Raw genomic sequence first — 27081 nt, forward strand, 5'->3', positions numbered from 1 at the left:
GTACATATTACCTAAATTACCTCGACTTACCGGTGCCCCCGCACATTGACTCTGTATCGGTACCCCCTGTATATAGCCTCCCTACTGTTATTTTATTTTACTGCTGCTCTTTAATTATTTTAAATGTTTTACATAATACTTATTTCTCTTAAAACTGCATTGTTGGTTAAGGGGTTGTAAGTAAGCATTTCACTGTATTCAACTACACCTGTTGTATTCGGCGTATGTGGCAAATAAAATTTGATTTGATTTGACAGCCGAGGCCTTGCAATACATCCTTTCCGTGAATGTCCCTCCCTCACAGGCCCCTTAGCCTGTGTAGGGATGTATTTTGGAATGGACTGTGATTGAATAAGTGGGATGGGTTTTGTTTGTTGACATGTCTATTTTTGTATGATGTCCTTTTCCCCCCTTAACCACAATGGATTTAATTTTCTCGCTCAATACCCCGTCCAGCTGGTGGTGGTAATGTACCATTAATATTGGATACCAACCGCCGTTAACCCCCATGGAAGAAGAAGCTGATCGGCCTCTATTTTCACCCCATACAGAACCAATCAGTCGATATAAATCGAGAACAATCATCAGAAATCACGCAATATGAATCAGACATTGGGGCGCCGCCTGACCCACTAGTTGGTCAGAAGGTTCAAATCAACGTTTCACATCGTGGTGTAGATGTACTGTATTGACAACGACACAATAACGCAAGATCACATTTCCAGCATGGCCGACAACCAGACCTCCCTTGCCCACCATAGTAAGCAAAATGGTAATTAATAAATAATAAGTGTGCATTGCATTTGCAGCACCTTAATTAATCCAAACATTTCAAATGTAAAACGTCAACTCTGAACAAGCTCCGGCAACTCGTGGCCCAGCTGGCTGCTGGCTCACCCAATTAGACAACAATCACCACATTGCTAGCTCGCGGGCGCGTTGCAGGTCGACATGGGTGCGTTAGGTGCGCTAGATAAGGGTTTGAAGAAAAACCTACACCCCCATTCAAACCCAGAATCCTATACTGGATTTCTCAAGATTTCCAACACGAGGCTAGTGTTGAACATATCAGCTAACCACATATTGGTGGTGTTCCTGCCTGCCTGATTACATTGAAGACGTTGCATTGCATCAACCAATGGTTGTGTGCCACGTCATCGACTATCGGGAATTACACTGCTATATCATGTGATGTGGTTAGCTGATATGTTAAACACCTATCCAAGCTTTGCGAGATCTGGCAGCCGTCTGCAATATAGTCATGCAGGAATGCGACCCATATGATATAGCGGTATAGCAATCTAATGCCCGACTGTGAGGTTGATGACGCGGCATGCAAATGACGTGCTATGCAACTACTGGTTGATGCAATGCATTATCTGCAATTTGGTCAGGTCCTGGAACATGACCCTCAACTAGCTGAATCAGGTATGTTAGGTTCGGGTTGGACTGAATATCCACAGGAGGGTAGATCTCCAGGAAGAGGGTTAGGTAGCTCTGTTGTAACCTATGTAATTACTAGGTCGTATTTATTGGTGCGGACCGTAGCAAAACTCCCTTGCAATGAAAATCTAAAAACAAGCGTTTCTTATAGAAAAAAAAAATTATAGGACAAGTTCCCTTGCAGTTTCAGTCCGTTTTCATTCTGTTTGGTGCCTAGTGAATACGATCCTGTACTGCCTCCAACCAAGACTCTTTATTGCCATTCAATAAAGTTGGTGGTCATTGCTTTTGGTACAGCATAGGCAAAAACTCTCACACGGTTTTTGTTTGAATTTATTAGAATCAGAAACCAGAATGAGCATTACAATGGGTGATGATGATTAATTAAGGGACTAGGACAAATTACAACTAGCTGTTTCTTAATATTGTTAGGGCAACTGTGCAACTACAAATGGCATGCAATGTCATAGTGAAGAAACGTTGTGATGTTTGGTCCTTGCATTGCTTTCAGGTCCCCCAGCAGGAACACAGGATTTGCAAGCCTGAAATGACAGTTCAACATCAGTCATCGTAGCCAATGTAATATATAACTAAAATACATCAGCTATACATCAGCTACACATCTGAAGCATCCATTCATCCATCCATCCATCCATCCATCCATCCACATACTTCTCTCCTCTCTTCAGGTTCAGGAACTTTAGCGGATGCTCGTGCCTGCACGCCATCCCAAACACACCAGTTATGTCCAGTTTCTGGGTTTTGGATCGCAGTGCATCCCCGGCTCTAAATCCCAGGCACCCCTGTAAAATGAAGTGAAAAAAGTCACATTCACAGTTCATGTTTCATCCAATCTGTTCAACTTCACAAAAAAAAACAAAAAAAGACAGAATAGTCCAATGGTAGAGTCGCAACACCAAGGATAAATGTCTTCTCCTGATTTCAATCAAACCTTTAAACTTCTCCAACATTAGCCCAGCTGTTGGTAATACACACAGATACACATCACACAGAAGAGGGCTAGAGAAACTAACTGATTGTGAGATACATCCCATTCTTCAAAATTCAGTATACCTCAGTTGGTGTGTCTGATGCTCCTCCTACAAAGCAGTCAACTTTGTCTTGGTCACAAAAGAACCGCCCAGCATGTTTGGGACCCTCAATGCTAGTCCCAGATGATATTTTTCTCGGAAGCCCAAATAGGGCATCAGCTGCAATAATTTGATGACCGTTTTCCTTTAAAATAATAATGCTAATAATTAATTATACAAAATTATTAGGGATACAGGGAATGGAAATTTGCAAGGGTATTACTTAAACCCTTGTGCTCTCTGGGAAACATAGGTAATTTACACTGTAGTTTCTTCGTGAATGTATCTTTAATCGGTAGTATCCACTAAGCAGATGATTGGTCCACCTAGCTTTACCAGAGCCCCGTTATCCAGCGTGTTGTGGATCCAGACAGGCCTTCATGGCAACCGTAGCCACCCACAAAACTTTGCCCTGTCTGGCAATCCCATACTTTACCTGTTTCCGCCTCCCACGACTTGGATGAAGGGTTGGGATTTTGAGAGGCTTGCAATGGTATTGCTGCATAACATTACTACTGTTTGGCAAGGCAATGACAGAATATATATAAGAAAGACAACTGAGGTTGGATATATTTCCCCTTATAAATTATGAACAACACTGAATGCAAATAAGAATTCTAGCTTACTGAGACTTTATAGTTGTTCCTTAATTGTTATCATTGACATACCTGTGGACAGAGAGGACACTTTGTTCCGTCCGAGGTCAGTGGCGGCAACTTCCTGACAGTCTCTCGTTTAAACTGCCAGTGTTTGAACTCCTCAAATGATTCATTTGTGAGCTTCCGGTAGAGCTCAACTGTCTGTAGATAAAAGAAAAGAAAAGAAAAGAAAACGACTCCTCATAGTAAAAAACACTTACATGTTTGGTTTGATTTCTAATTTAAAATACAATAACTACCTTCCAGCATGCATTGGATTTATGGAAAGCCAAGGTAATCCCCCTCAAAGACACCCCACACTCCAGCTGCAGGGCTGCAAACTGGCGCAGGAGGTCCACTGAAATTGCTGTTTGCGGCAGATGGGGGGTGGCAGGCCAGAGTCTGTAGCGGATCAGGGTGACAGGTTCCAGCTCACAGCTGCAAAACTCCAGCCAGACGTCATGAGCTCTTCCTGAAATGAGGACATTCCGTTTCTTAGATTGCATTACTAAACATTACATCCAATGTTGGTGAGATGCATGTCTCTAAAGAACTTTCAATATGACACCATATTTTCATCATAACAACAGAGTGAACAGGGTTACGGTAAACTAGATCAAATGAAATCAAAGTCAAAGTTGTCATTTGCGCAGGAATACAGCATAGTGTGCACAATACAATGAAATAAGTAAATAACTACAGTATATTAAGTACAGTACAGTAGTTACAATAGCAGCAAAGAGTCAGTTCAGTTTTCATCAACAGTCTTATGGCTTGGAGGGAGAAACTGTCTCTGAGCATGGTGCTGTTACACTTGATGCTCTGATACAGTTTGCAAGATGGTAAAAGAGCCAGATGTCTTAGTTTCCAATTTTTATATAAGGCCTACCTCTAACGTCAACAACTGTCAGAAGACAGTTGTACTGGCTGTGACAGTCATGGTCATCTTACATTTTAGTAATTTAGCAGACACTCTTATCCAGAGCGACTTACAGTTAGTGAGTGCATACATTTTCATACTGGCCCCCCATGGGAAACGAACCCACAACCCTGGTGTTGCAAACGCCATGCTCTACCAACTGAGCTACAGGGGATCTTGTCTCCTCCACTCCCATCGTAGGCCCACCGGGACACATGGGACGAACTGCCCTGACCAAGACAGACACAAAGTTGTTGTAGAACAGACTACAGTAGCTGTAGATTTGAAACTACACTATCAGGGGGATATTTCATTGCATAAGTTGGTAGAAAACTAAAAATAAACTCTGTGCTTGGCACGACAGATTTAGCCACATTTACCTTACTGCTGCAGGGAACTGTAACTTTTATAGAAACTGAACTGTATGTACACGATCAACATTTTTGACCTGGAAGCAATTTTTTTTTGCCAGAAGTTGACAAGTTTGTTGACATAACGCAAAATACATTACCTTCCATAACTCCAACTGGTGGACAATGTTGGGAGTGCTTTGTGTTCTCACAGCACAGGTGGCACAGAAATATTTATATGAGCCACAATCAGCTGGGCACAACTCCTGCTGCAGAGGGAACGGGCTCTGTTCTCACTGATCCAAGTTGATGGCAGGGGTGTACGTGCTATCACACCTTTAGTCATGTCTCTGTAAACCAGCATGGCTCTTTTTCTTCAAAAAGATGCCATCTGTAAAGAAAAACAAGACTATGACATCTAAGTTTGATTTGTTCTAAATGAAGATATAATATTATTTACATTTAAATTATCTCATACATAGGACACATACTTATCTACTGTATCATAATGCATGACTAGTGGAGTTAAGACAGTTATGGGTAGGAAGTTGTGCTTCGCATGGACATTAAGTAGTCTGAAATGCCTCCAGACAGGCGATGACACATCTTTGGGCTTCAACAAGCATGGGACAGGAATATTTTGGGCATCTTGGCTAATGGATGATTATTGTTGGAATTGTTATGATGTACCATCTAATACTTTTCTAGTCCAGTGGTTCTCAACCTTTTTTGGTCATTATAGGCACAATCACATCTTGCTCTGCCCATAGTGCCTCCAAAGAACCCCCTCATATGCAATTTAAATGTAGGCATATCATATGAAATTAGTCTTTCTAAGTACCCACTTTGGATATTGGTTACTGGTTATATGAATGGTGTAAGCATTGGCTAGAGAGAGTTTAAATCCATGCGAGAAAGTGTACTATTCCATACTTCGGGAAAAATATGGATATTTAAGACAGAGACAAGACACGCAGCCTAGCACCGAAAACAGGCAATGACACCATGCCATTGTTCCCAGGAAATTTAAGGCAAAAAGGCTGCTAATGAATTTTTTTAAATCCTTTTAAATTGATTATATATTCAAATCGAATTGCACTCAAGACATGTTCTTCCCTACTATGAGTCATATTAGCGGGCTATCCCGGGGTAAAAACACTTGTTAAAATCCATTACATGAGCTTTTTAAATCACAGTTTAAAAAATTATACGATTAAGTACCTTTGACGAAGGGATAGGACGTCAGAAGATCTTCTTCTAGTTAAAAGTTACAGCACAATAGAAATGGTCATTACCGCCACCAACGTATACGGGATGTAATTGCAGCCATGGTTAATGCTTGTTGCCTACTCGGAAATTACGATATGAAATGTTGATATGAACCTTCTGACCAACTAGTGGGTCAGGCGGCGCCCCACTGTCTGATTCATATTTCTGATGATTGATCTCGATTATATCGACTGATTGGCTCTGTATCGGGTGCGGTCAGTCGGACTGTCTGCCGTTATTTATAAATTATCAATACAAAACGGTATAGTTGACAGCGGCCGCTTGTGTCGGCAAAGTACGCCGCGTTCGTTGACATTTTTATTTTCTTCTTACAGTGGATGTTATTTTTTTTAGGTCGTATCGTGTGTTTGGAATCTCTAACAAAACTAGGCCGCAACCCAATCCCCAGTGTCACCTACGCGTATTTAGCCATCGACTGCAGACAACTATGGGGGACACAGGCAGTGAACGAAACAAGCCGCCCAGTATACCACCGCGCTGTCCTTGTGGATTTTGGGGGTAAGAGTTAACAATGAATAATGTAGATATGTATTTAGCTTGGTATAGTTAGTGATAAAGGGACAATAGCGCCCATGCTTTCATAGCTTGGAAAACCTATGGTGTTAGCTAGCTAGGTAACTAGAGAGGGCCAGACTTGCGTTAGCAAAGTTCGTAGCTAGCCTAGGAACATGGGTACTAACGTTACGTTGGTTAATTTGATGGGAATTGTCATTTTGTATTTCAATATTACTGTTAACTCGCCATACATTGGTGCTAGCTACATTGAATGCTGTCACCGAAGATATTTAAACTAACCCAAGATAGTTCATCTGTGTCGTTTTCAATGGGAGCACTATGTTAAGCACTATTAGCACTAGTTAAGCACTATGACTGAAGCACTATTAGTGGGCAGAACAAGCAAAGAAGTGGGCAGAGCCAAGCACGAGTAAGATATCCTATTGGCGCGTTCTATCATGTTTAGGCATGTTTGTGTGCAATAAAGCATGTCACCCCTTTCACAACACAATATTTAGAAACTTTGGCAAATGGTCACGTGCACGCTGTTCATAATAACATTCTAGAATCTAGTGCAGTACTACTGTTTTTCACAGCATTGCAACCACCTTTTATTTTTTAATATTGTATTATTTATACCAGCATTTATTTAGAAAGTTTACACCAATACTGCTATGTTGAAAGCTATTGTGTAGGCTATATGTAAAGACATACCCTTTTAATAAAATACAAATATATGTAATTGGAAGGACTCAATAGTCTACAAAGCTGTGGAAGGGCAATTCCAAAAGTGGAAGGGCAATTCCATATTAGGGTCAATTTGAGCATGAAAATAGTTAATTTCCTAATTAAACTACTTTCATATTTACCTTGAATGTGTGTATTTTGAAGTAAAGACTACATCAAATTGAATGTTATTCTTACTAGAAAATGTAGGATACACAGTCTCTAAGGCTTTTCAGTCAACCAGATTTCATAGCTTTTGGCAATGGCTCACATAACTTGTTTTGGTACTCACATCTGTACCCCTGTGTTTCTGACCAAGTCGGAAGGTTAATGAACCAATGTCAAACTAATGTTAGTCCTTTGAGTGCTAGGATAGAATAGAACGCTGATTTGGACAGGCAGTGTCACGTCCGTAATGTTTTTGAGTAAAAGTTATTGTAGACACGTTTCGAGTATGATTGTATGCAAACTTTCTATGCAAAGCTAACTTTCCATAAGGGCTTAGGTAATGTATAATTGGTTTCCTTTCTCTCTTTGTCAGTACTCGTCAATGCAAATAGTCTGGGTAGCCATTTGATTAGCTGTTCAGCAGTGTTATAGCTTGGGGTAGAAGCTGTTAAGAACCCTTTTGGACCTAGACTTGGTACCGCTTGCCGTGTGGTAGCAGAGAGAACGGTCTATGACTAGAGTGGCTGGAGTCTTTGGCAAGTTTTAGGGCCTTCCTCTGACACCGCCTGCTATAGAGGTCCTGGATGGCAGGAAGCTTGGCCCCAGTGCTGTACTGGGCCGTACGCACTACCCTCTGTAGCTCCTTACGGTCAGATGCCAAGCAGTTGCCATACCAGGCGGTGATGCAACCGGTCAGGATGCTCTCGATGGTGCAGTTGTAGAACTGTTTGAGGATCTGATGAACCATGCCAAATCTTTTCAGTCTCCTGAGGGGGAATAGGCGTTGTCGTGCCCTCTTCACAACTGTCTTGGTGTGTTTGGATAATGATAGTTTGTTGGTGATGTGGACACCAAGGAACTTGAAGCTCTCAACCTGCTCCACTACAGCCCCATCGATGAGGATGGGGGCGTGCTCGGCCCTCCTTTTCCTGTAGTCCACGATCATCTCCTTTGTCTTGATCACGTTGAGGTTGTTGTCCTGGCACCACACTGCCTGGTCTCTGACCTCCTCCCTATAGGCGGTCTCATCGTCTCATAGGTCTTGCTCACGTCGGCTACGGAGAGCGTGATCACACAATCGTCCGGAACAGCTGGTGCGCTCATGCATATTGCTTGCCTCAAACGTGCACTGAGATAATGCCCCTTCATCCTGGAACATGCTTTAAAAGATATTAAAGTTAGGGGAGTTAGTGTCCTTGCCTGTTTTTAAGACTCTGATCGACCACACTGTTTGTAATAGCTGCAGTTTTTTCTAATCTTCAATTGTATCTGTAACTTGTGACACTTTGTCTTTTGTGTGTATTTTTTATTTTTCTGTAATGTTTTATGTACACGCTGCTATTTCCCTGTTTTGACTTCTTGCCAGTTCTCCCTCACAAAATAGTTTTTTAACCTCAATGGGTCTTACCTGGTTAAATAAAGGTTAAATAAAATAGAAATAACTAGCTAGTAGGCAATCTTAATCTATCTGTGTGAGTGTGATCCATTTTGGGTGTACTCACGTTCTCGTATGAACCGCAATCATGCGTTCTGCTAACCGGAGCATTGCATGTGATCACATGGCATAATAAAGGTCTTAAATTCATAAACATAATTGTCGTAAAAATCCATGGGTGTTTCTCAATATGCATACTACTGTGCTCCACACTCTCATGCTCCGAGTGTATTTTCCAACAATGTTCTCTTGAGTACGTTCTTGTGAGGACGAGAGTGTGGAGAATGCATAAAACATTGCACTCACACTCCCCCCTACTGTATTACCTCACGCTTCACCTCCCCATTCACTGAACCTTCTTCCAGCCAGGACAATGGCAACAATAGACGAAACAAGATATACAAAAAGCAAACGTTTTCCTTCATAATTATCAGCTAGATATTTGAATCTTAATAATCTAGCTAGCCACCTAGTTAAACAGGCAAAAATGACCAAAAACTAATGTTATGCAAGGTAGATGTACATTTTTCGTGGCTAGCCAGTTAGCCCTATTGACTTACCCATTCACTGAACTGTCTTCCAGCCAAGACAATGGCAATAGAGACGAAACAAGATATACACAAAGCAACCGTTTTACTTAAGAACTCTCAGCTAGCTGTATGTGAATCGTAATAATGTAGCTAACCAAATAGTTTAACATATTATGCAAGAGACATGTCCATTTTTCGTGGGTAGCTAGCTAACAGTTCTTCATGGCTAACTAACAATTGTAGCTAGCCAGTTAGCCCTATTTACTTATTATGGGCTTGCGATCTACGGTACGTAGGCAGGTAAACATGGCAAAATTAACACAGCATGTATTTATTAACGTATCAAGATAAAATATTGTAGTCAGGCGACATATGAGATGTGAATAGGCAATATTTCATTCGAAGCTGGAGGGTATTTTCTCTCGCTTCAGCTCCAATAATGGCCGCCGTTGATTTCAAGAAATTGTGTCGTTATGTACGTGGTTGCGGCATATTTCTTTGCATTTTCCATTGAAGCTGTACAAATCTACGCATTCGAGAAGTGCCCTCCATGCTCCGTTTCGCATGCTCTGATCTGGACTCATACTCTGACCCTCCTGTGCTCCAATTTACGTGCTCGGAGCACGGTAGTATGCATTTTGAGAAACACCCCATAAGAAACTTTCACTGGTCATGCTGAGTTTGTTTTAGGGCTGACCTCATTTAGTCGATTGTTTGGTCGATAGGCTGTTGGTTGACCGAGATTTCTTTAGTCGAGCAGTAGCACCAAAAAATATATATCATGGTGTACAAGACAGCAGTCTGATTCGCGCTGAGTAGACTGATCCATTGTGGAGGCTGTGGGGATAGCACAGTCCATCAGTCTAAGATGTGCTACTGAAATTGTATATGTTATATTACATAAGAACAATGGTGCAACACTAATACAAATTATATTATTTTATAACAAATGCACTTTCTCTCTCGTTTGATAGCGGTCGCTGGTCCACGGTTCTGAAACCCATCAGTGCACTGTTGAATTGGCGCCTTTTCCTATACCATGTTGCTATGTGCATAAGGGCAAAGTTAACCATCATATTGGTGTTGAGAACAATGCCGGAGGCAGCAGCAGAATGAGGAGATGCGAAAACAGCCCTTGCCTTATTGTCTAAGGAAAGTGAGGAGAGAGGAAACCCGAACTTAATTAGGTCTATAATCAATAGCCTAACTGTTAAATGTGCCTGGCTTTATAAATCATCAATATATCTACAGAAATAAGACAGATCCTGCTTCTGTTGCCTGTTTGAGTGTTTGTTTAATAGCCTACAGATTCACAAATTTGGCTGTTTTTAATCTTTGCTTTGCTGTAATAAAGGCTTTACACTTTTTTTTATTCGTTAGAACAGCCTCTCTGGTATTATTTATAATTTATTAAGTGTTTACACTGTTCCAAATTGTTGGAAAAATATATCCTTATTGTTATTATTACTATTATAATAATAAAACATGTCATTATCATTAGTAGGCTTAGTATAGTAGCCTTGTATAACCACCATTGATTGAGCTGTAGGCCTAAGAGCACATCCTGTTTTAGTCTTAATATCGTAACTTACTTAGGCCTAACTTTCAATACTTCTATAGGCTACTGTATGTATCAATCATTCATTCGTTCATGTCATCACACAGCATACGAGTCATTCATGATTTGAAATGCAATCAAACATTTTAGTTTTAAAATAAAATAAAGCGAGCCTTGAATAATTAGCTTAAACAATAAATTGACTGTTCCATTTAGGAAATTGCATTCACAAATGAATGCGACTGTTTTTAGTCTTTGCTGTAATAAAGGCTTAATTAAACCTAATTAAAATGAAGAATAGTTTAACCCTTCATAGGAAAGACATGTCAAGACATAGTAATAAACATGGAAATGAAATCGGTGTATAAATCCCTAAGATTAGAGGTATACAGTGCCCTCCACTATTATTGGCACCCCTGTTTAAGTTGTGGTCGAGGACTTCCAAAAATTCTCCTTTTTTTTTTAACAACATAGAACCCAAATGCAAAAAAAGAGAAAAATCTAACCTTTTATTTAAGTACATTACTTTGGTGGTAAATTTTTTTTCCACACATTTAGAAAAAAAAAAACTTGAAATCATGTGTCCCACAATTATTGGCACCCCTAACAATTCCGCTGAAATTTTTTATTGATTTTTTAAAAAATATATTTTTCTGTAGTTGCTAAAGTTGGTCAGGGTATCTAGGAACTTTTAATTAGTAATTCATGACTTCCTGTTTCCCTGGGGTATAAATATGACGTGACACAGAGGCCTAATTCTCTTACCCATTTGTCAACATGGCAAAGACAAGAGAACACACCATTCAAGTAAGGCAGATTTGTGTCGACCTTCATAAGTCAGGCAATGGCTACAAGAAAATAGCCACTCGCCTTAACTTGCCCGTATCTACAGTCAGAGGAATCATTAAGAAGTTTAAAACAACTGGAACAGTGACAAACAAGGCTGGAAGAGGTCCCAAGTTTATCTTGCCACAACGCACAGTGAGGAGGATGGTAAGAGAAGTAAAAAAAAGTCCTAAGCTCACTGTCACAGAATTGCATCAAAGAGTGGCATCTTGGGGTCACAAAGTCTCCAAAACAACCATCAGACGCTCTCTACATGCCAACAAGCTGTTTGGGAGGCATGCAAGGAAAAAGCCTTTTCTCACTAACACTCACAAACGTAAACGTCTGGAGTTTGCTAAGCGGCACTGGGACTTCAACTGGGATCGTGTGCTTTGGTCAGATGAGACTAAGATTGAGTTTTTTGGCGACAAACACTCTAAGTGGGTCTGGCGTAAAACAAAAGATGAGTATGCCGAAAAGCACCTCATGCCCACCGTGAAGTATGGTGGAGGATCTGTGATGCTGTGGGCCTGTTTCCCTTCCAAAGGCCCTGGGAACCTTGTTAGGGTGCATGGCATTATGAACGCTTTGAACTACCAGGACATTTTAAATAAAAACCTGATGGCCTCTGCCAGAAAGCTGAAGATGGGTCGTCATTGGGTCTTTCAGCAGGATAATGATCCAAAACATGTGGCAAAATCTACACAAAAATGGTTCAGCAGTCACAAACTCAAGGTCCTCCCATGGCCATCTCAGTCCCCAGACCTCAACCCAATCGAAAACCTGTGGGGCGAGCTAAAGAGGAGAGTGCATAAGAGAGGACCCAGGACACTGGAAGATCTAGAAAGATTGTGCAAAGAAGAATGGTCAAAGATCCCTCTCTCTGTTTTCTCCAATCTTGTGAAATGTTATAGGAGGAGATTAAGTGCTGTCTTGTTGGCAAAAGGGGGTTGTACAAAGTATTAACATCAGGGGTGCCAATAATTGTGGGACACATGATTTCAAGTATTTTTTTTCTAAATGTGTGATATTTTTTTTACACCAAAGTAATGTACTTAAATAAAAGGTTGGATTTTTCTCTTTTTTTGCATTTGGGTTCTATGTTGAAAAAAAAAAGGAGAATTTTTGGAAGTCCTCGACCACATCTTAAACAGGGGTGCCAATAATTTTGGAGGGCACTGTATATGCCATTTAGCCATATGCCACTTTTATCCAAAGTGACTTACAATGAGTGCATAAATTGTAATTCTACACTGTGTATAAAACATTAAGAACACCTTCCTAATATTAAGTTGCAACCCCCCCCACCCCCTTTTGCCCTCAGAACAGCCTCAATTCGTCGGGGCATGGACTCTACAAGGTGTCGAAAGTAGGGATGCTGGCCCATGTTGACGCCAATGCTTCCCACAGTTGTGTCAAGTTGGCTTGATGTCCTTTGGGTGGTGGACCACACACAGGAAACTGTTGAGTGTGAAAAACCCAGCAGTGTTGCTGTTCTTGACACAAACCGTTGCACCTAGCACCTACTACCATACCCCGTTCAAAGGCACTTAAATATTTTGTCTTGCCCATTCACCCATACAGAGGAATGGTAACAAAACAGGGTCCCCAAGAACACAGTGGCCCCCATCATTCTTAAATGGAAGAAGTTTAGAACCACCAAGACTCTTCCTAGAGCTAGCTGCCCGGCCAAACTGAGCAATCGGGGGAGAAGGGCCTGGGTCAGGTAGTTGACCAAGAACCCGATGGTAACTCTGACAGAGCTTCAGAGTTCCTCTGTGGAGATGGGAGAACCTTCTCTGCAGCACTCCACCAATCAGGCCTTTATGGTAGAGTGTCCAGATGGAAGCCACTCCTCAGTAAAAGGCATATGACCGCTCGCTTGGAATTTGCCAAAAGGCGCTTAAAGGACTCTCAGAACATGAGAAACAAGATTTTATGGTCTGATGAAACCAAGATTGATGCCAAGTGTCACGTCTGGAGGAAACCTGGATGTTTTTCAGCGGCAGGGACTGGGAGACTAGTCAGGATCGAGGGAAAGATGAACAGAGCAAAGTATTGAGAGATCCTTGATGAAAACCTGCTCCAGACCGCTGAGGACCTCAGACTGGGGTGAAGGTTCACCTTCCAACAGGACAATGACCCTAAGCACACAGCCAAGACAACGGAGGAGTGGCTTTGGGACAAGTCTCTGAATGTCTTTGAGTGGCCCAGCCAGAGCCCGGACATGAACCTGATCTAACATCTCTGGAGAGACCTGAAAATAGCTGTGCAGCGACGCTCCCCATTCAACCTGACAGAGCTTGAGAGGATCTGCAGAGAAGAACGGGAGAAACTCCCCAAATACAGGTGTGCCAAGCTTGTAGCGTCATACACAAGAAGACTTGAGGCTGTAATCGCTGCCAAAGGTGCTTCAACAAAGTACTAAGTAAGCTAAGCTCGAGTGTGCTTGTTCATCATAGAAGACATCACTGGGCAGTCTGCTTGGGAGAGGTAAGCAAACTCAGTGCGTAACCGTGGGCCAACGCAATGCTCACATCATACCTAATCTAAGATTTAATCGTCATGGTGGAGAGGGAATAAGGGTCGCTTTCCGCTCTTGGCCAACATTGCCCTCAAATACCTCTGCATCTGTGCAAAAAGTATTCAGTCTGAAAGTGTTTTCAGTAGGCCTACAGCAGGCTATATTGTTACCCCACTCCGCAGTCTATTAACGCCAGAAAAGGTGAACATGCTTGATGTACCTTGCCAGAAACCTTTAGGTAGGTTAATACAATGACATTGCTCATCCATATATTTATATATTCTTATTCCATTCCTTTACTTAGATTTGTGTGTATTAGATATTTGTTGTGGAACTGTTAGATATTAATTTCTAGATATTACTGCACTGTCGGAACTAGAAGCACAAGCATTTCGCTACACTCGCAATAACATCTGCTAACCATGTGTATGTGACCAATGCATTTGAGTTGATATATAATGAAAATAAAAATATTCCGAATGGTTCTTTATTGCACTTTTTATTTGTTTAATTTTCAAAGCCTTTATTCACAGATGCGTCTTATTCTAAATAAATGTAGCCTAGGCTAGAATATTCTGTTGTGTGCCTTAAACTTATTTGCACTGTAATTTATTTGGGTAATTTCATACCTATTTTTTTTTACTTTATTTTGTCATTTGAAGCCAAATGTGGGTTATTATTTTTATAATCAACATTCATTTGTTGTTCCCGCTTATCGAAAGCGCTACTGTGGGAGCTTATGTAATGCCCATTGCGCAGTTCAAGGGTATGAATAAACACTTCCACAATAATATAAATATCTGTTTAACTTTCACAAGTAATGTTTACTGCAAATTGTATTGAATTAAATGATTATTTAGTGTAGGCCTATATTATTGGCTGTTTGGTTTTCAAGGATTTTCCGGCAGAACACAATTTTCTTTTCCTAAAGCTTTGGTCAGGTGGAGGCCAGAAACTTATAAGGTTTGTTTAAACTTCCCATTCGATTATTCTATCTTGCTATTGTTGGTTCTCTCTCTCTAATTATTACCATATTGTGTTTTTATTTAGGCTATTCACAAACAACTTTCTTAGATAGCCTACTATTAGGCCAGTAACAGAGTTCTAAGAAATGTTGTCTGACATTTTGCACAGCTTTTGGCACTCTGTGCCGTCTACAATCTACATACATTGTAGGCTTACTCTTGCATTATGTTAATAGTAGGCTAAGTCTACCTACATATTTATTGAAAAAGGCTATGGAAAATAGCAATAGGTAGGTCATTTGGTGTGTCTCTTTTGGCTGTGAGCTGCACTGTTGTGCGCTGCCCGACTCCGGCGGTGCCAGTCATGTTCAAATAGGTTAAACTATCGTCTGTAAAAAATAAAAATAAAAAACTATCGTCTGTCACATCACGATGTCGTTGCCATCGACAATGTCTGTCAAACATTGTTGATTTCCGATTTATCCCGTAATCGCCCAACTCTACAGTATGTTTTTTAAAATGTATTTTCCTTCTTTATTATTTTCCCCTAACCCTACTACCCCTCCCCTAATTGGAGTAAACTAATGGACAACAATACTTCTACTACCAGCTTATACAGTGGGGCAAAAAAGTATTTAGTCAGCCACCAATTGTGCAAGTTCTCCCACTTAAAAAGATGAGAGAGGCCTGTAATTTTCATCATAGGTACACGTCAACTATGAAAGACAAAATGAGAAAAAAAAATCCAGAAAATCACATTATAGGATTTTTTATGAATTTATTTGCAAATTATGGTGGAAAATAAGTATTTGGTCAATAACAAAAGTTTTGTCAATACTTTGTTATATACCCTTTGTTGGCAATGACACAGGTCAAACGTTTTCTGTAAGTCTTCACAAGGTTTTCACACACTGTTGCTGGTATTGTGGCCCATTCCTCCATGCAGATCTCCTCTAGAGCAGTGATGTTTTGGGGCTGTCGCTGGGCAACACGGACTTTCAACTCCCTCCAAAGATTTTCTATGGGGTTGAGATCTGGAGACTGGCTAGGCCACTCCAGGACCTTGAAATGCTTCTTACGAAGCCACTCCTTCGTTGCCCGGGCGGTGTGTTTGGGATCATTGTCATGCTGAAAGACCCAGCCACGTTTCATCTTCAATGCCCTTGCTGATGGAAGGAGGTTTTCACTCAAAATCTCACGATACATGGCCCCATTCATTCTTTCCTTTACACGGATCAGTCGTCCTGGTCCCTTTGCAGAAAAACAGCCCCAAAGCATGATGTTTCCACCCCCATGCTTCACAGTAGGTATGGTGTTCTTTGGATGCAACTCAACATTCTTTGTCCTCCAAACACGACGAGTTGAGTTTTTACCAAAAAAGTTATATTTTGGTTTCATCTGACCATATGACATTCTCCCAATCCTCTTCTGGATCATCCAAATGCACTCTAGCAAACTTCAGACGGGCCTGGACATGTACTGGCTTAAGCAGGGGGACACGTCTTGCACTGCAGGATTTGAGTCCCTGGCGGCGTAGTGTGTTACTGATGGTAGGCTTTGTTACTTTGGTCCCAGCTCTCTGCAGGTCATTCACTAGGTCCCCCCGTGTGGTTCTGGGATTTTTGCTCACCGTTCTTGTGATCAATTTGACCCCACGGGGTGAGATCTTGCGTGGAGCCCCAGATTGAGGGAGATTATCAGTGGTCTTGTATGTCTTCCATTTCTTAATAATTGCTCCCACAGTTGATTTCTTCAAACCAAGCTGCTTACCTATTGCAGATTCAGTCTTCCCAGCCTGGTGCAGGTCTACAATTTTGTTTCTGGTGTCCTTTGACAGCTCTTTGGTCTTGGCCATAGTGGAGTTTGGAGTGTGACTGTTTGAGGTTGTGGACAGGTGTCTTTTATACTGATAACAAGTTCAAACAAGTGCCATTAATACAGGTAACGAGTGGAGGACAGAGGAGCCTCTTAAAGAAGAAGTTACAGGTCTGTGAGAGCCAGAAATCTTGCTTGTTTGTAGGTGACCAAATACTTATTTTCCACCATAATTTGCAAATAAATTCATTAAAAATCCTACAATGTGATTTTCTGGATTTTTTTTTCTCAATTTGTCTGTCATAGTTGACGTGTACCTATGATGTAAATTACAGGCCTCTCTCATCTTTTTAAGTGGGAGAACTTGCACAATTGGTTTCTGACTAAATACTTTTTTTCCCCACTGTACATACTATATACATTTTACGGACAGTATATTTTACATGAGGTATCTTTTATTTGTTTTTAGTTCCAGCCTTCAGCTACCCTCAACCCCTCCCATCTATCTCTGAAGACCATCCAGTTTTGGTTTCGAGCTGCCATATATTTTTCCGCTGTGATGTTTCACAAAAGTTCTGAACCGTTCTATTCTCATACTTTCTACATATTGTAAATTAAAGATTAACATTTTTGCTAAGAGTATTATATTATTGATCCATTGACTATGACTTTTCAAATCACCCAATAGTGCTATTTGCAGAGTTAGCGGCAAGTAAATGTAGAAATCTTTCAGCCATTCATGAACGGAAACAAGTGATCTAATGATTCTGTTTGCCGCAAAATCTGCAGAGCTGGGATGGTTGTATCCCCCATATATTCTATTCTTCTATTGGTAGCAAGAATTTTGTATAATAATTTAAAATAAACTCAACGTTTTGAGTCTGGCGTCGTTTTGTGTATCAGTTCATAAACCATGTGCCATGGAATCGGTACATCTCCTCCCAACTATTTTCCAACCTGTATGGTGCAGCGTTCAATTTTTTTGTCCTTAAATTAAACGGGTATACTTTTTTTTATTCATCACAATTTTTCTTAAGCCAATTTTGGTCTGTTAATGCAGGGCCAACAGACAAGTACAGTGCCTTGGAAAATTATTCATCCCCCTTGCCGTTTTTCCTATTTTATTGCATTACAACCTGTAATTTAAATGGATTTTTATTTGGATTTCATGTAATGGACATACACAAAATAGTCCAAATTGGTGAAGTGAAATGAAAAAAATAACTTGTTTCAAAATATTCTAAAAGATAAATAACAAAAGTGGTGCATGCGTATGTATTCACCCCCTTTGCTATGAATCCCCTAAGTAAGATCTGGTGCAACCAATTACCTTCAGAAGTCACATGATTAGTTAAATAAAGTCCACCTGTGTGCAATCGAAGTGTCACATGATCTCAGTATATATACACCTGTTCTGAAAGGCCCCAGAGTCTGCAACATCATTAAGCAAGGGGCACCACCAAGCAAGCGGCACCATGAAGACCAAGGAGCTCTCCAAACAGGTCAGGGACAAAGTTGTGGAGAAGTACAGATCAGGGTTGGGTTATAAAAAAATATCCAAAACTCAACACCTCTCATCACCCCGAGAACACCATCCCCACGGAGAAGCATGGTGGTGGCAGCATCATGCTGTGGGGATGTTTTTCATCGGCAGGGACTGGGAAACTGGTCAGAATTAAAGGAATGATGGATAGCGCTAAATACAGGGAAATTCTTGAGGGAAACCTGTTTCAGTCTTCCAGAGATTTGAGACTGGGACGGAGGTTCACCTTCCAGCAGGACAATGACCCTACGCATACTGCTAAAGCAACACTTGAGTGGTTTAAGGGGAAACATTTAAATGTCTTGCAATGGCCTAGTCAAAGCCCAGACCTCAATCCAATTGAGAATCTGTGGTATGACTTAAAGATTGCTGTACACCAGCCGAACCCATCCAATTTTGAAGGAGCTGGAGCAGTGTTGCCTTGTAGAATGGGCAAAAATCCCAGTGGCTAGATGTGCCAAGCTTATAGAGACATACCCCAAGAGACTTGCAGCTGTAATTGCTGCAAAAGGTGGCTCTACAAAGTATTGACTTTGGGGGGGGTGAATAGATATGCACGCTCAAGTTTTCTGTTTTTTTGTCTTAATTCTTGTTTGTTTCACAATAATTATACAAATGTCATCTTCAAAGTGTTAGGCATGTTGTGTAAATCAAATGATACAAACCCCCCCAAAAACCATTTGAATTCCAGGTTGCAAGACAACAAAATAGGAAAAATGCCAAGGGGGGTGAATGCTTTCGCAAGCCACTGTAAGTGCTTTACCTTCTCCCCTTTCCTCTTGCCTCCTCCATTTTTGCTGCAATCAGTTGGTTGTAATTTTGGATAGTTCAGACATTTCCATATATTTTTGTTAGCTGCATGTGTGACAACTCCACCAGTCCTATTTATGATATAATTTACAAAGATTATACAATTTCTAAACATAAAAAGAATTAAAATAAGTTTTTAAATCAATTAGTATATCTGAGTTTAACCATAATATTTGTTCTAATATTCGTTTTTCATTTTCTGGTGGATTAAACTGAAATTGCAACCAGCTTTCTATTGCTTGTTTTAATAATAGCGAAATCTTTTTTAGATTATTTCATTTTCAAATAACCGAAAGTGAGAGGTTGTAATCTGAATGAAAAGGAAAAAGGCCATGCTTGAACACCTTGGTGAGCCATTCTTACTAATCTGCTAGAAAACCAGTTCTGATATAAGTATAGTTTTTGTATGACTGAAGCCTTTAGTGAGAGGTCCAATGCTTTAATATTTAATAATTTCTTCCCTCCGAGTTCATATTCATTATATAAATAGTCTTGTTTAATATGTAAATTATTTTTTTGCATGACAATGACCCAAAACACATGGCCAAGGCAACAAAGGAGTGGCTCAAGAAGAATCACATTAAGGTCCTGGAGTGGCCTAGCCAGTCTCCAGACCTTAATCCCATAGAAAATCTGTGGAGGGAGCTGAAGGTTCGAGTTGCCAAACGTCAGCCTCGAAACCTTAATGACTTGGAGAAGATCTGCAAAGAGGAGTGGGACAAAATCCCTCCTGAGATGTGTGCAAACCTGGTGGCCAACTACAAGAAACGTCTGACCTCTGTGATTGCCAACAAGGGTTTTGCCACCAAGTACTAAGTCAGGTTTTGCAGAGGGGTCAAATTTTTCCTCATTAAAATGCTAATCAATTTATAACATTTTTGACATGCGTTTTTCTGGATTTGTTTGTTGTTATTCTGTCTCTCACTGTTCAAATAAACCTACCATTAAAATTATAGACTGATCATGTCTTTGTCAGTGGGCAAACGTACAAAATCAGCAGGGGTTCAAATACTTTTTTCCCTCACTGTATGTCGGAAAAAGTCAGTTATAAATTCTTCTGTCTTGGTTATAAACATGTTGTCATCCAGTAGGCTTTGATTACATTTCCAATATTCTCGCCCTCGCGGAAATTCTGTAAGAGTAATGTGTATACCAATTATTTCATGGTCTGACTGCATTCTGTCCCCTGGTCTAATTGTTCACTTGATTAGTTAATGTGCCTACTATTTCAAATTAATAATGTTGTATAAGGGCACCAGTAATAATTTGTATTCATAGAGAACAATTAACTTGAATCTCTGATTAGTAGTTAAGCCTCTGTTCATCAAGTCTCATATCAACAGTCTTCAAGGATACGTAGGTCTTTAATTGTATTAGAGCTAGCATTTGTCAAAGCAAGAGAACCACACTTCTTTATAAAGATATGATTTATTATTACGCTAAGAAACACACACACACACACAAACACACACCGACACGTATTGGTACCGTCTATTGGCACAATCAGCTTTGTGTTGCACATTCAGTATAAAGATGTCCAAGACCCCACTCACGTGGGCCATTTGTTCTTCAGCAAAGTATAACCGTTCCTCTACTTTATAGGGAGATTCCAGGAGGCGGGCTCTAATGTCCGAACACTGTGACATTGGGATGACCCGTTGATTCAGAGAACTCAACCCGTTTAATGTTCAATATGAGATAAACCTGAGATTTTATCATGTGTTCATAGAATGTTTTTTCATGTTTCAAAATTTAAAAAGGGAAGAAGTAATCCAGAGATCCTAAAGACGACTAGAATATGACACATACATTCCACGTTATAGTGAAATACATATTATACTTTTAATAAATTAGATTTGTTTGGCACTTATTTGGTTACTGCATGATTCCATATGTGTTATTTCATGGTTTTGATGTCTTCACTATTATTCTACAATGTGGAAAGTGGCAAAAATAAAGAATCAAATCAAATTTTATTGGCCACATGCGCCGAATACAACAGGTGCAGACATTACAGAGAAATGCTTACTTACAGCCCTTAACCAACTGCATTTATTTTTTATAAAAAAAGTAAAATAAAACAACAACAAAAAAGTGTTGAGAAAAAAAGAGCAGAAGTAAAATAAAATAACAGTAGGGAGGCTATACAGTGGGGGAAAAAAAGTATTTAGTCAGCCACCAATAAGTTCTCCCACTTAAAAAGATGAGAGAGGCCTGTAATTTTCATCATAGGTACACGTCAACTATGACAGACAAATTTCGTTTTTTTTTTCCATCAAATCACATTGTAGGATTTGTAATGAATTTATTTGCAAATTATGGTGGAAAATAAGTATTTGGTCACCTACAAACAAGCAAGATTTCTGGCTCTCACAGACCTGTAACTTCTTCTTTAAGAGGCTCCTCTGTCCTCCACTCGTTACCTGTATTAATGGCACCTGTTTACACTTGTTATCAGTATAAAAGACACCTGTCCACAACCTCAAACAGTCACACTCCAAACTCCACTATGGCCAAGACCAAAGAGCTGTCAAAGGACATCAGAAACAAAATTGTAGACCTGCACCAGGCTGGGAAGACTGAATCTGCAATAGGTAAGCAGCTTGGTTTGAAGAAATCAACTGTGGGAGCAATTATTAGGAAATGGAAGACATACAAGACCACTGATAATCTCCCTCGATCTGGACGCAAGATCTCACCCCGTGGGGTCAAAATGATCACAAGAACGGTGAGTAAAAATCCCAGCAAAAATCCCCTTTTTGGTAAAAACTCAACTCGTCGTGTTTGGAGGACAAAGAATGCTGAGTTGCATCCAAAGAACACCATACCTACTGTGAAGCATGGGGGTGGAAACATCATGCTTTGGGGCTGTTTTTCTGCAAAGGGACCAGGACGACTGATCCGTGTAAAGGAAAGAATGAATGGGGCCATGTATGAGATTTTGAGTGAAAACCTCCTTCCATCAGCAAGGGCATTGAAGATGAAACGTGGCTGGGTCTTTCAGCATGACAATGATCCCAAACACACCGCCCGGGCAACGAAGGAGTGGCTTCGTAAGAAGCATTTCAAAGTCCTGGAGTGGCCTAGCCAGTCTCCAGATCTCAACCCCATAGAAAATCTTTGGAGGGAATTGAAAGTCCGTGTTGCCCAGCAACAGCCCCAAAACATCACTGCTCTAGAGGAGATCTGCATGGAGGAATGGGCCAAAATACCAGCAACAGTGTGTGAAAACCTTGTGAAGACTTACAGAAAACGTTTGACCTGTGTCATTGCCAACAAAGGGTATATAACAAAGTATTGAGAAACTTTTGTTATTTACCAAATACTTATTTTCCACCATAATTTGCAAATAAACTCATAAAAAATCCTACAATGTGATTTTCAGGATTTTTTTTCTCATTTTGTCTGTCATAGTTGACGTGTACCTATGATGAAAATTACAGGCCTCTCTCATCTTTTTAAGTGGGAGAACTTGCACAATTGGTGGCTGACTAAATACTTTTTTCCCCACTGTATATACAGGGGGGTACCGGTGCAGAGTCAATGTGCGGGGGCACCGGCTAGTTGAGGTAGTTGAAGTAATATGTACATGTGGGTAGAGTTAAAGTGACTATGCATAAATAATTAACAGAGTAGCAGCAGCGTAAAAAGATGGGGTGGGGGTGGGGGGCAGTGCAAATAGTCCGTGTAGCCATGATTAGCTGTTCAGGAGTCTTATGGCTTTGGGGTAGAAGCTGTTGAGAAGTCTTTTGGACCTAGACTTGGCACTCCGGTACCGCTTGCCATGCGGTAGCAGAGAGTACTGTCTATGACTAGGGTGGCTGGAGTCTTTGACAATTTTGAGGGCCTTCCTCTGACACCGCCTGGTATAGAGGTCCTGGATGGCAGGAAGGAAGCTTGGCCCCAGTGATGTACTGGGCCGTACGCACTACCCTCTGTAGTGCCTTGCGGTCGGAGACCAAGCAGTTGCCATACCAGGCGGTGATGCAACCAGTCAGGATGCTCTCGATGGTGCAGCTGTATAATTTTTTGAGGATCTGAGGAACTATGCCAAATCTTTTCAGTCTCCTGAGGGAGAATAGGCTTTGTCGTGCCCTCTTCACGACTGTCTTGGTGTGTTTGGACCATGATAGTTCGTTGGTGATGTGGACACCAAGGAACTTGAAGCTCTCAACCTGTTCCACTACAGCCCCGTCGATGAGAATGGGGGTGTGCTCAGTCCTCTTTTTTTTCCTGTAGTCCACAATCATCTCCTTTGTCTTGGTCACGTTGAGGGAGAGGTTGTTATCCTGGCACCACACAGCCAGGTCTCTGACCTCCTCCCTATAGGCTGTCTCATCGTTGTCGGTGATCAGGCCTACCACTGTTGTGTCGTCGGCAAACTTAATGATGGTGTTGGAGTCGTGCCTGACCATGCAGTCATGGGTGAACAGGGAGTACAGGAGGGGACTGAGCACGCACCCCTGAGGGGCCCCTGTGTTGAGGATCAGTGTGGCAGATGTGTTGTTACCAACCCTTTAATGAGTAGGTGTGTCCAAACTTTTGACTGGTACTGTATGTTTGAATGTGTGTGTTTGTGTTTACCTGTGTAAGTCGCTCTGGATAAGAGTGTCTGCTAAATGACTAAAATGTAAATGTAAATAACGTAGGAAAAATATCACAATTTATCTTGGGCTCATACCAAAACGTGAGTTTTTCCGTATATTTAATTGATAAGAAATGTGTTCTGGGGCTCTTGGCACCATTTTCTCTGTTCACAAAGAGATATTTTTGACTCTGCATTTTGTCTCATGCTTTTCCCTAGGGGCACTCAGGGTATTAAAGAAAGGGGGGGAATAAATGAGCTATCGTCCCTGGTGGCCTTTATGGCTCGGTCATATCATGAAGCACATTGCAATGGCTCTGCTATTCCACTCAAGGGAAGGAAGAGTGACCCTGGTTAATGTGTATTTGTAAGTCACCTCCATTGCGCATGTCCTCCTTGTGGGCCCAAAGTCGCAACATAATACATAGTTACATGGAATGTAATGAGGAATGGTATCAAACATGTTTGATACTATTCCTCATACCGTTCCATCCATTACAATGAGCCAGTCCTCCGGTTTCTCCCTCCACCACTAACCCTAACCCCAGCCTTATTAAACATGTAAAGACGATGAATTTATTTCAACATCCTAAAAATGGCTATGGTAAATAAAGAGACAGGTCCAAAAAGGCAATGCTATTGTCTAAGACCCCACTAACCATCTCATCCCCATCCTCAGCCTTTAGGTCCCGGATTTTTCTTATTCTCCCTGATTAAATGGGCGGATGGTACAGTTGCAACTATCCATTTTGATAAACTTAGCAAAATGGATGGATCTTGAAACCATATGGAAAGGGAAACACCTGTCCATCTATGGGAAAATGACACTGATTAATTCTCTAGTGATATCACAGTTTATAAATCTATTCATGGTTCTACCGACTCCATGTGAATGTCTTTTCAAGTGATGTGAGCAAAAAATATTTCATTTTATTTAAAATGGTTAAACAGCTATATTTATATAATTAATATGAGTTTGGAGGGCTAAAACTATTAAATATCAAGGCATTAAACCTCTCTCTTAAAGCTTATATTATACCATGCTATATTTGTCCTGGCATAGATAGGAGAGGGATGTGGGAGAAAGGAAGGAAGTCCGAGTACTGGGCAGTTCTTCCACTCTGGAGACCACAAGGTTATGTATACTGAACAAAAATATAAACACAACATGTAAAGTGTTGGTCCCATGTTTCATGAGCTGAAATAAGACTCCATATGCACAAAAAACATATTTCTCTCAATATCAAGAAGCTGATTAAACAGCATGATCATTACACAGGTGCACCTTGTGCGGGGGACAATAAAAGGCCACTCTAAAATGTGAACTTGTACTTTTTTTTTTACTCAGTACTTTGTAGAAGCACCTTTGGCAGAGATTACAGCCTTGTCTTCTTGGGTATGACATTACAAGCTTGGCACACCTGTATTTGGGGAGTTTCTCCCATTCTTCTCTGCAGATCCTCTCAAGCGCTGCACAGCTGTTTTCAGGTCTCTCCAGAGATGTTAGATCGGGTTCAATTCCGGGCTCTGGCTGGGCCACTCAAGGACATTCAGAGACTTTTCCCGAAGCCACTCCTGCATTGTCTTGGCTGTGTGCTTAGGGTCGTTGTCCTGTTGGAAAGTGAACCTTCGCCCCAGTCTGAGGTCCTGAGCGCTCTGGAGCATGTTTTCATCAAGATCTCTCTGTACTTTATCCCTCGCCAACCAAACTTTACAGTTGGCACTAGCATTCGGGCAAGTAGTATTTTCTTGGCATCCGCCAAACCCAGATTTGTCCGTTGGACTGCGAGATAGTGATGTGTGATTCATCACTCCAGAGGACGCATTTCCACTGCTCCGGAGTCCAATGGCGGCGAGCTTTACACCACTCCAGCCTACGCTTGGCATTGCACATTATCTTAGGCTTGTGTGCGGCTGCTCGGCCATGGAAACCCATTTCATGAAGCTCCCGACAAACAGTTTGTGTGCTGAAGTTGCTTCCAGAGGCAGTGAGTAGTGAGTGTTGCAATCGAGGACAGACCATTTTTACGTGCTACGCTCTTCAGCACTCGGCGGTCCCATTTTGTGAGCTTCATGGAAAACTGTAGGCTTTGCAGTTGAGCGGTTGTTGCTCCTAGACGTTTCCACTTCACAATAACATCACTTACAGTTGACCGGTGCAGCTCTAGGAGGGCAGAAATTTGACGAACTGACTTGTTGGAAAGGTGGCATCCTATGACGGTGTCACAGAGCTGTTCAGTACGGGCCATTCTACTGCCAATGTTTTCTTTATGGAGATTGCATGGCTGTGTGCTCAGTTTTATACACCTGTCAGCAACAGGTGTGGCTGAAATAGCCTAATCCACTGAAGGGATTTTTGGCCATTGTGTATATATTGGCGACTACTCAACTAAAAAAATCTCAGTCGACCAACAGCCTATCGACCAAACAATCGACCAGTCGACTAAATGGTATTGTTCACATTTATTTTACATCACTCAAAAATCCAATTAATGGTGGCCAATATTGAGAGATAATGTGAGGTTACCCCAGGGGTGAAAGTATAATTAATCTCCTATATGTGCATGCACTTGCACCAAATAATTTGATGTGCCTAACCATATAATTCCATATAGAATCCCTATTATTTCAATAGGATCTCTGTCGGCTTATTCGTGAAGATTTGTCGTTTAACTTGTAAAATGTGTTACCTTTTTATTGGGGCATAAACACAACCAGTCATGATGTTTTCATCTGATTGTCAAACAATCACTTCAAAGGGCTCTTTTACTAGGCTAGCCGCCCACGTCATCCACTCGCAACATATTTCCAGCTTCCAAACAGTGGTGAATGGAAAGAGATATCTGTTACACAAAACACCAAAAGGTGAAATGACATTTGTCGATTGTCATTAAGCCAGAATTTATGCGTCCACTGCTATCCACGTGCGTCTCTGTGTCGGCCACTCATCTCTGCATTGGCAAAATATCAGTGTTTTTGTCGAACCACATCGCATTTTGGAGCATAGGCTATACCACCCGTTTTCAAGTCAAAAGTTGTGTAGTAGCCTACAGTTTTCCTGACATTTTGTTTTAGTTATTGTGATAGGCTCATGTTTTACTGGTACGGCGTACCCTCACTATTTATTTTTCCAGAACGCCTTACCTCCTTACTCTCACCCCTGTGCTACCCTCATGTATCTGAAATTACATGGTCAATTTATGTTTATTGATCATGAAAAGGATGTAGTTACTTGCTGTATAATTCTGACGATAGAGCTAAATGTGTGCAATTGTTTTGCATGGAGTAATCTGACATTTGTAGTTCTGACCATGCTCTTCAAGAGGTGATAATATTACACTCAAATATTTAACATTTATTTAACAATCCCT

At 41.0% G+C, this 27081-nt stretch overlaps 2 protein-coding genes across 5 annotated transcripts in view; one reads left to right on the top strand and one right to left on the bottom strand.

The window, feature by feature from the left end:
• Positions 1-1769: 1769 nt before the first annotated feature.
• On the bottom strand, positions 1770-6872 carry LOC121545195. 2 transcript variants are annotated; one of them, XM_041855659.2, is made up of 7 exons: positions 6527-6872; positions 4603-4832; positions 3433-3644; positions 3203-3334; positions 2518-2679; positions 2116-2246; positions 1770-1985 (listed from the first exon to the last, which is right to left on the bottom strand). In XM_041855659.2, the coding sequence occupies exons 2-7, from the start codon at positions 4607-4609 to the stop codon at positions 1889-1891; spliced, it is 741 nt and encodes a 246-aa protein (XP_041711593.2). In that variant the 5' UTR covers positions 4610-4832; positions 6527-6872; the 3' UTR covers positions 1770-1888. The 2 variants fall into 2 exon arrangements, 1 of the variants encoding a protein (XP_041711593.2); XR_005996209.2 differs by lacking the exons at positions 4603-4832; positions 6527-6872 and adding an exon at positions 4166-4205 and having other exon boundaries at positions 2116-3334.
• The window catches only part of LOC121545194 (AN1-type zinc finger protein 3), a 59748-nt gene continuing 38432 nt past the window's right edge, over positions 5766-27081 (top strand). The window contains exon 1 of one of the 3 annotated variants that reach the window (XM_041855655.2): positions 5766-6229. In XM_041855655.2, coding sequence (XP_041711589.1) covers positions 6049-6229 — 181 coding nt within the window. In that variant the 5' untranslated portion in view covers positions 5766-6048. The remainder of the gene's footprint in view (positions 6230-27081) is intronic. The other 2 variants (XM_041855657.2, XM_041855656.2) reach the window with 2 other exon arrangements.

Source organism: Coregonus clupeaformis, chromosome 29, assembly GCF_020615455.1.
Source record: "Coregonus clupeaformis isolate EN_2021a chromosome 29, ASM2061545v1, whole genome shotgun sequence".
NCBI lineage: Eukaryota > Metazoa > Chordata > Actinopteri > Salmoniformes > Salmonidae > Coregonus > Coregonus clupeaformis.